The sequence below is a fragment of the Dasypus novemcinctus genome, chromosome 18 (genome assembly GCF_030445035.2).
Source record: "Dasypus novemcinctus isolate mDasNov1 chromosome 18, mDasNov1.1.hap2, whole genome shotgun sequence".
In the NCBI taxonomy this organism is placed as follows: Eukaryota; Metazoa; Chordata; class Mammalia; order Cingulata; family Dasypodidae; genus Dasypus; species Dasypus novemcinctus.
In genome coordinates, this window is record NC_080690.1 from 58857020 (window position 1) to 58865565 (window position 8546).

Sequence of the window (8546 nt, forward strand, 5' to 3'; positions counted from 1 at the left end):
TCCCTTTTTTTAAACCCGAACAACAAACACACACAACCACAAGAAACAACCACGCCCCCTCGCTGCCCCCAAAATGGCCAGCGAGGGTGGCAGGGGGCACCCCGGCCAGGCCGGGTGGGGAGGGGGCAGGGGAAGGAGGACGATGAGTCCGTTGCAGAGTCTGTGCTTCTCGTTCCAGCAGGCGCTGGGCAGGGGCCCGCCTTGCCCCACCGGCCGCCACCCGCCAGCCTGGCAGGTCGGGGAGTAGGCACGGGGGAGGGGGGCTGTCGGGGGAGGGGCAGGGACGGGAGTTCAAAACCATGGTTCACATCATGCAGTATCCACGGTGGGCACCGAGAGGGGCGAGGGCTGGGGACCACGCCTGCCTGCCCTGGGCACAAGGGAGGGAAGGCTCACCTAGGGCAGGGAGGTGGGAGTGGAGGTGGGACGGCTGCAACTCCAGGACCAGGGAGGTGGGGTGGGGCGGCCAGGCAGGAAGGTGGCAGAGACCGGTGCCCAGTGGGTGCTCTCGGCAGCGCCCCTCCACCGGGCCAGGCCTTATAGGACTCTTTGTATATATTAATTTCTTCTTTTTTTTTTTTTTTTAATTTTTGTCTTTTTCTTTAGAAAAAGGCTCTGTCCATGCCCCTGGCTGGCATCCACCCCCTGTGCCCGCCCAGAGGCGGAGTATGGCTTTAAGGGGAGCAAAAGCCCCTGGTGCCCATTTGCCAAGGGATGGGGAGGGAGGAAAGAGGCAGGAGGAGCCCTGCTGGGCCCACCCACCCACCGGGCGAACATTCCACTTGCACAGAGGGGAGCAGTGGCCCAGGCCCCAGGTGGGGGGGCTGCACCCTCTACCTCCCCCACTGTGGGGCATTAAGGGTGGGGAGAAAGGAGAGGGACCAGAAAGGCAGGTGGGCAAGCACCACCCCAGAGGTCCAGGCAAGCCCGAGCCAGGCCTAGGTGAGGGTGATGTAGGCGGAGGCCTTCTCTTTCAGGTGCCGAAGACAGAGGTGACAGCTCCAGCTCCCTGTGGAGGCGGCCGCAGAGCGGGGAGTAAGGCCCAGGATCAGGGGGCCTTCCCTGGCTCCCTCCCATCCAGAGACCACAGGCTCCACCAGCAGGAAGACAACTTTCCAAGCCCTTCTGCCCCCCCACCCCGTCGTGCCCACCTCTTCTCTCACCTTCCGGGGGCTCCGCCATGGGGGGACTCAGGCAGTACATGTGGTAACCCCGATCGCAGTCGTCACAAAACAGCAGCTGGTCCTGGGGGGTGAGACCTGCCCAGCTGGCACCCTGGGGGCACGGGCACCAGAAACCGGGGTGGGGGGCTGGGGCAGGGGCTAGGTCACAGGGGCTGGGGGAGGTGGCTCCTTCCAAGAGAAGGGGCTTTGGGGCGGTCTTTGTGTCCTGGAGTGGTCGTGAAGCTCTGCCAGGTCAAGCGCAAGCACCCCTGAGGACTCGGATTGCGATTCGTAGTCTGGGTTTGAAAAGATTCTGCAGACGCTTACAATGACGCTTAGCGATGCCAGGACTGGCAGCAACTGGCATGGGTTCCAATCCCAGCTAAACCATTTGCCTAGCTGGTGACGGTTGGGGGCGGGGCGGGCGTTTGCCTCTCTGATCGTGGGTTCTCCTCTGTGAAGTGGGAGTGAGAGCACCGACCTCAGCGGTGGCTTTGGGGAGTGTGAGACAGAGGAGGGGGATGAAGTGGTTTCAGTTAGTGATAGCAACGACAATACACATTGTGTTCACCAGGGAGGGCCTCTGGGGCAAGGACTTAGGCTGGACTGGCCAAGGCGGAGGTGTCAGGCAGGGAGGCTGGCTGGCACTCACGTCGTTCTCCGAGGTGCCGCAGAGGCTGCAGGACTTGCATTCAATGCACTGCCAGCGGTAGGTCCGCACAGCTGCCGTCATGTTCACCGTGAACTGTAAACACGAGGGGTGTCCTGGGGGCCAAGGGGGCAGGGATGCCATTAGGGGGACATCGTGCCCCTGGTGGGTTCCAAACTCTGGAGGAGAAATGGCTCAGCCCCCGCAAAGGGCTCGTAGGGCCAGGGTGAGCTTCTGTGGGCCACTGCCTGATCCACACCTCGAGACCACAAGGCCACGGCCACACGGCTCACAGCGAGCCCACAACCGTACCACAGCCAGCAGCATGGCAGCCGCCAGGCTCCCACCCAGACACCATGGCAACCACACTCCGCTCCCCACAATACCATGGCAACCGCATGCTATTACCCACAGTGCTGTGGCAACCCTGCCGTACCACCGCAATACCGTGGCAACCACATTCTGTTAACCACGGGGCTGAGGCAGCCACATTCCATTACCCACAACAGAATGGCAAACAGATTCCGTTAACCGCAGTAACATGGCAACCACATTCTCCCAGCCACGATGCCATGGCAACCACCTTCCATGACAGGTCCCCCACACCTTAGTTCCATGCAGCCAAAGTTGCCCTGGCGAATGAACTGTTCCTGACAAGCTCTGCACAGTGCCATTCCGTGAGTCATTCCACCAGCCCAGCGCAGAGACAGCCGCGGCCCACTGCCCACAGTGCCATTGCAACTGCACTTCACCGTACCCAATTGCCATGGCAGCCAGGTTTCACGACCCACAATGCTATGGTGACCACAATTCATTGCCCACTGTACTGAGGCAACCACAGATTATCACCCACGGTTCTACCACGGGAAACCACATTCTCCTAAACACAGTTCTGTGGCAAGCACATGACTCCCACAGTGACAGGCACTAGCCACCGTACAATGGCAACTATCTTTTGGCACTCCCGTTATGATAAGCACACACCACTTCCCACAACACCGTGGCAATTAGACGCCACAACCCACAACACCTCAACACCCCCAGCCCATGATTCCCAGAGCCTTGCAGACCCCACTGTCCCCCACAATGCCTCAGCAACTGAGTGGGCTCCAGGGGCTCTGGCCATCCACAGCCCTCATCCCCCTCCCTCCCATCCTCCAGGCCCGGCCTCCTGGACGTCCCCTCCACCCCAGGCCCCAGAAACCTCGGGTGGCGGGCATCACCTGATCGCCCACAGTCAGCGCAGGAGATGAGGTCCTCGGGACACCCTGTCTTCTTGGAGCCACCCAAGCAGAAGTCGCAGTAGCCATTGGGGATGACAGTGCCATCGGGGGCCTTCTTGGCTGAAAGACAGCAGGCAGGGGTGGGCACAGGCAGACGGGGCGCTCAGGCGACGGTGGCTGCAGAAGGAGGCGTGCAGGGAGGCTCCCTACCTGTGTGTTTCCTCTGCGCCTCGGGGACCCAGGCCAATTCTTTGTAAAACTCTGGGGGTAGGGAGGGACAGAGAGAGGGGCTCTCACCACAGGCAAGCTCCACCCTGCCCCCAGCCTCAGCCCCAGGCGGCCCCTCCTCCAGGCGTGGAGGAGGTGGGGGCAGAGAGTGGCTTCCCCAAGCTGGGGCCAGTAGCAAAAGAGAGTTTGGATGGGAGGGGGGGCAAATCATTCCTAGCAGGACCCCCCAGTTGTTTGAGACGGACAACTGACATTCCCTCTCAGGCAAATACAGCTTTCAGAAGAGCCGCTGCCTCCCCCTCTCTGAGCCAGCCACCCTTCTCTAAGCCCAGGCGCGACCAAAACTCTGGAGATACCAGTGGCCAAGATTTGGCCTGGAAACAGTCGTGTGGGAGAGAAATTCTGAACACAGAATTGGCGTGGTGGAGGTGGGATGCAGAGCCTCGCCCTCTCTCCAAGAGCTGGGTGGGAAGGCAGGTGTCGCCCCGGCTGAGCCCCTCCCGCCCCCCTCCCTCAGCTGTCGGGGTTGGCATGGGTTTGGCCTGGGCGGACACCACGGGCTTCCAGGCCACGGACCCTTATCCCTTGGCCAAAGCTCAGCAGAGGAGGGGAGAAAGGAGGCAGGGAAGGTGGGGGGAGTCATCTATCACACACCCCCCCAAGCTCTAATTGAAACAATAAATCAGACCCAGAAATATTACGCCCGGCCGGGAGCGCGGGAGATGGTGGGTTGCCATGGCAACCCCAGAGCCAGCATCCCCACCGTCCGTGGGGGAGGGGCCCACTGAGCTGGAGATTTTCCAGAAATGTCTTCCAGGCCGTGCGCCCACCCCAGCCCACCCCCCAGCTCCTCAGCCCCTACTCCCAGGCCCCCCTCCCCACCCCCACCTGGCCTGCTGCTCACGTTTATGGTTGTTTTTCCGGTGGAAGGGCAGGGCATGGCGTTCGGCATTCTCCTCCCCCTCCTCCTCGGCCAGGTGGGTGTGGGTGTAGTGGTAGCTGAGCCCCGGCCGGTTCTTATACCGTTTCCCACAGACTGGAGAGCGGGGAGAGCCGGTCAGCCCCTCCCAGCCCGGGCCACCTCCACCCTGGCCTCCAGGATCGCCCCTCCCCCTCTGCCGGCAAAGCACCCCCCACCCGGGGCCAGACCAGGAGGGCGGGGGAGGAAGGAGAGTCCTCTGGCACCACCCCCCCTTCTCTCTCTTTCTCCCTCTCCAGAAGGACTCACTATCACAGACATACGGCTTGTCTCGGTCCTCCAGGGAAGCGGTGTCCTGGCGTTTCCGGAGACCCCCGATGCCATATGCCTGGGGGGACAGTCAGGAGTGAAGGGCCAAGAAAGGGAGGGAGCCGAAAGAGTTGTCACCATGTGGGCTTGGAAGTCACCTTGCCTCTTCCCTGGCAGCAGGGCCTTGAGTCCCTCCCTTGACCTCTCTGCCTGTTTGCTCCTCTGTAGCCCAGGTATGAAGAGAATCCTAACCCACTTGACTAGTGCAATCTCTGGTTTGTACACGGCTTAATATAGCCGAGCCTCAGTTTCCCCATCTGTGAAATGGGTATAAAATTCCCCACCCCCTTGGGGCTGCTCTGGGGATTAAATGAGCTCCAACTGAAAGGTAAGGTCTGGTCGTTGTGTCTGCTCAGTAAATAGGACCTGTTATTGGGGGCGGGTGATGGGAGAAGCTCTGGAGTGATACCTTTCCTTTGGCCCTGTTCTTCCTCCTGGGAATGTCATCCTCCAAGTCTTCCACCTCGAGATCGTGTGGAAACTCCAGCAGCTGCTGTTTCTGGGCACCAGGAGGAGCGAGATGGGTCAAGAAAGCGGGCAGGGGCACGGGCCTGCCGGGGGGGCACCCTGTGGCAGAGCTGAGCTCGGGGGCAGGAGGTCTTCCAAAAGGAGATGAGGTCCGGGAGGACAGAGACTTGGGATGTCCCTAGGGAGCCACGGGAGGTTTCAGAGCAGAATTTGGGGGAGGGCAGGGAGAGCACAGAGTGGGCAGCAGGGGTGGGAGGAGGATTCTGGGCTGGGGGTGGTCCTGGGAGTGGTCCTACCTGACAGTCCATAATGGTCTCCTCCTCCTTCAGCTCGATCTTCTTCTCCCCCGTCTCAGCACACAGTAGAGCCTCAAGGACCGGCCCTTCTGGGAGGCCGCCCTCCTTCTTCAGGGGCGCCTCACAGTCTAGGGACAGGGATGGGGGTCAGGTGGAGAAGCCGTCCCTGGAGGGCTCCTCACCTGCCCGTGGGGTGGGGGGAGCATGCTCTTTATGGGAGAGGGGGAAGAGGCTTTCCCACACTCCCCCAGCAACAGAGGCCGGGCGTCAGCCGCACACGCTGCGAGAGCGCCCCGGCCCAGGGAAGGGGCAGCCCCTCGGACGCACGTGGGGAGATTCAGACACTCAGAGAAGATATGCAGGACATTCACAGGGGACAAGGACAGACATCTGAGACAGTGGGGCCCACAAAGGAAGAGGCATGACCAGACCCACGCGGGGAAGACACAGGCAGATCCCAGGATACACCTGCCCAGGGCAAGAGAAACAGCCATCCACTCTGACATCCCTAGACACATTCAAGACGTGGCAAGGCCAGATGATCACTCAGAAACACATCGTGTACCCCAGGCACTAACGAGGGGAGATTCTCCCAGACACCCTGTTATGCCCAGACACACTCAGGAAGAGAAGCCCTGGAGACTCATGCAAGGAGCAATAAACCTTCTAATACACCTGGCAACACCTGAGAAGAGTCACAGACACTGATGGACTCTGCTGTGAATGGAAAGAATTACAAGCAGGTATTCTGATACACCCCAGTACACCCAGGAGGAGATACAGACACCCTGCCACATGCAGATACACCCGGGGAGATACACACAGGCACCTAGGGGAAGTGACAGCGGGACATCGGATACATCCCAGCTCATGGGAACGGACAGCCAGAAGCTGGACAACACCTAGACACATAGACAGCACTGTGCCCTTGAACATGTCCAGGCCCACCCAGGAGGAGACACAGGCAGAAGTTCAGTCATTCAGGGAGAACTGTCAAATCTCTGGAATATGCCCAGACACACGTGGACAGACACACGGCCGGCCAGCCAGACACTCACTAGAAGGGAGACAAAGCCAGAAGCTCAGACACACACTGAGATCAGCGCCCACCAAGCCTGTGCTGGGGGCATTGATGGGGCCATAGCAGGCACAAGGACGCGGTGCCACCCACCGATCTTGTACTCGCAGGGCCGGAGTCTGGGGTCCTCCAGGATGTTGAGTCTCCGTTTCTTCCTCCAACAGCGGGCAGGGTACGTGTAGATCTGTCCCGGGGCCAGACCTGGAGTGAGAAGGGCGGTAAGAACGCGGCACCGAGAAGCCGCGGCCCCGCGCCACCCCCCCCCCCCCAGCCCCGGGCAGGTACCGGGCCCGCGGTGGGTCTTCTCCATCCAGATGTAGCAGTTGTTCTGGGCCACGCCGGTCTGCGAGTCGAGGAAGGGCAGGCGCAGGCTGCGCTCGGCGCACAGGCGGGCGTTGTAGCTGCGGCAGTGCTCGATGGCCTCGCGGTAGAAGTCCTCGCCTAGGCTAGGGGGCGGGTGAGCGGGCGGGAGGCTGTCAGCAAGGGTCTGTGCGCAGGGTCGCACGCAGCACCTCCGCCCGTCCTACCTGCCCGGGGCCTCGCCCCTCCTTGCCCCTCCTGGATGCAGGGCAGAGGGAGGAGACAGGGCCAAGGGGCCAACTGACCCCCATCAGGGGACTTCAAGGAGGCCTCCAACTAAGGAGTAGATACACACAATATAGAAACAGACAAAAACACACCAGGACCCATCCAAAGACACAACACGCACGAACCACACACAGTCGCACAGGATTCACACACAAAGAAAGAGACATCCCAAGACTCACAAAGGAGAAACAGACAAATCTCACACATATGCACACACATATCTACTGCAAAACACAAATATTACAAGTCATACACCGTAGAAACAGGTAGATCACACATACATTCATGCACAAACACCAACCACATGTCCAAAGACACAATACAAACAAATCACCCACTCAAGAAGCACATAAAGACAAACAACATGGAAACACCTATCACAACACACACATATGTACCCCCAAACACACACAGATACACAAATATCAGGAAGACGATAGAAAGAAATCACCCATATGCACGTATCCAAAGACACAACACAAGCAAATCACACACAGCATATCCAGAGACACAATACAAAGAAATCACACGGATTCACACAGGATACACACACACACATTCACAAAGATACACAACACAGAAACCAACATCTCAAATACCACATATCCAAACCCACAAAGATACACAAATACAATATATAACATAGGAACAGACAAATCCACCCATCTTCACACAAATACACATATACCTACATATCCAAAGACAGAGAACACAGACAAATCAGGCATAGTTCCAAAAGACGTGTACACACCCTCAAAGACCCAAATATCCAACGATATCTAGTGTAGAATAAAATTAATCACACACATATCCACACACATATAAAAGGAAGCAGAACACAAACAAGACACAGAGTCCACATCCCAAAAAAGGCAGTGTGGACTTCACTGGAGTTTACCAAGGCCTCCAACCCCCTGGCCATTTCACCCTTCCCAGACCCTAGCCGGCCCTGGGCATGGGTGATGACCCCCCTCCCCAAGGAGGACCCCCAGCGCCCCGACCCTCCGCCCCGCCAGGAGCAGCGCGTCGGCCCCCTTCTTGCCAGAGACCCTGTCACACACGCACCCCGCGCCGCCCCGCACCGGGTGACAACCCCCCAGACACCACGTCGGCCCCACCCCCGGCTGCCACACACACACACCCGCCCGCGCAGGCCCGCCCGCGCGCCCTCCCCTCCGCTCCGGCCCGCACCACCTCAGGGGCCCGGGGATGACCGTGGCCATCTTGCTCCCCGGGTCCTGCCCCCAGCAGGTCCCCGCCGGGCCGGGCCTCCCAGCGCTCGGGCGGGCGCCGAGGCAGCCCATCCATTCATTCCCGGGGGGCGGGAGCTCCGGGGCCGCAGCCAATCGCGGCGGCGGGGCGGGCCGGCCCGGGCCATGCTGGGACTCGTAGTCCCGGGCCCGGGGGCCCGTCGGCCTCGGGACGGGGAGAGAGGGGACGCGGGGCGGGGGACGAGGCGGGGCCCGGCGGAGCGCACACCGCCACGCACACGCGCTCGCTCCTCCCCGCACCCTCACTCACAGGCGTAGTCTAGGGCACACCTGGACGCACCCACACACCGCAGT

The 8546-nt window shown here is 60.3% G+C and overlaps 2 protein-coding genes across 5 annotated transcripts in view; one reads left to right on the forward strand and one right to left on the reverse strand.

The window, feature by feature from the left end:
- The window catches only part of SIPA1L3 (signal induced proliferation associated 1 like 3), a 255782-nt gene extending 254742 nt beyond the window's left edge, over window positions 1-1040 (forward strand). The window contains exon 23 of the mRNA XM_058280160.2: window positions 978-1040. The gene's annotated coding sequence lies outside the window, so the exon portion shown is untranslated. The remainder of the gene's footprint in view (window positions 1-977) is intronic.
- Window positions 563-8285, reverse strand: DPF1 (double PHD fingers 1). 4 transcript variants are annotated; one of them, XM_058280168.2, is made up of 12 exons: window positions 8176-8282; window positions 6679-6839; window positions 6487-6594; window positions 5316-5443; window positions 4961-5050; window positions 4492-4570; window positions 4168-4299; window positions 3246-3296; window positions 3036-3155; window positions 1816-1928; window positions 1164-1245; window positions 563-1009 (listed from the first exon to the last, which is right to left on the reverse strand). In XM_058280168.2, the coding sequence occupies exons 1-12, from the start codon at window positions 8202-8204 to the stop codon at window positions 939-941; spliced, it is 1164 nt and encodes a 387-aa protein (XP_058136151.1). In that variant the 5' UTR covers window positions 8205-8282; the 3' UTR covers window positions 563-938. The 4 variants fall into 4 exon arrangements, with proteins under 4 accessions (XP_058136151.1, XP_058136149.1, XP_071065345.1 ...); XM_058280166.2 differs by having other exon boundaries at window positions 848-1009; window positions 1164-1275; window positions 8176-8284; XM_071209244.1 differs by lacking the exons at window positions 563-1009; window positions 1164-1245 and having other exon boundaries at window positions 1612-1928; window positions 8176-8285.
- Between the last annotated feature and the right edge of the window lie 261 nt (window positions 8286-8546).

Bases quoted from the DNA above. Each gene is read 5' to 3' on its own strand.
- DPF1 (XM_071209243.1), bottom strand. From the start codon at position 8,285: ATGGGCTGCCTCGGCGCCCGCCCGAGCGCTGGGAGGCCCGGCCCGGCG. The intron at 4,571-4,960 runs GTATCACTCCAG...CTGTCCCCCCAG, and splicing joins AGAACAGGGCCAAAGGAAAG to GCATATGGCATCGGGGGTCT. The intron at 4,300-4,491 runs GTGAGTCCTTCT...CCCGCTCTCCAG, and splicing joins CAAGCCGTATGTCTGTGATA to TCTGTGGGAAACGGTATAAG.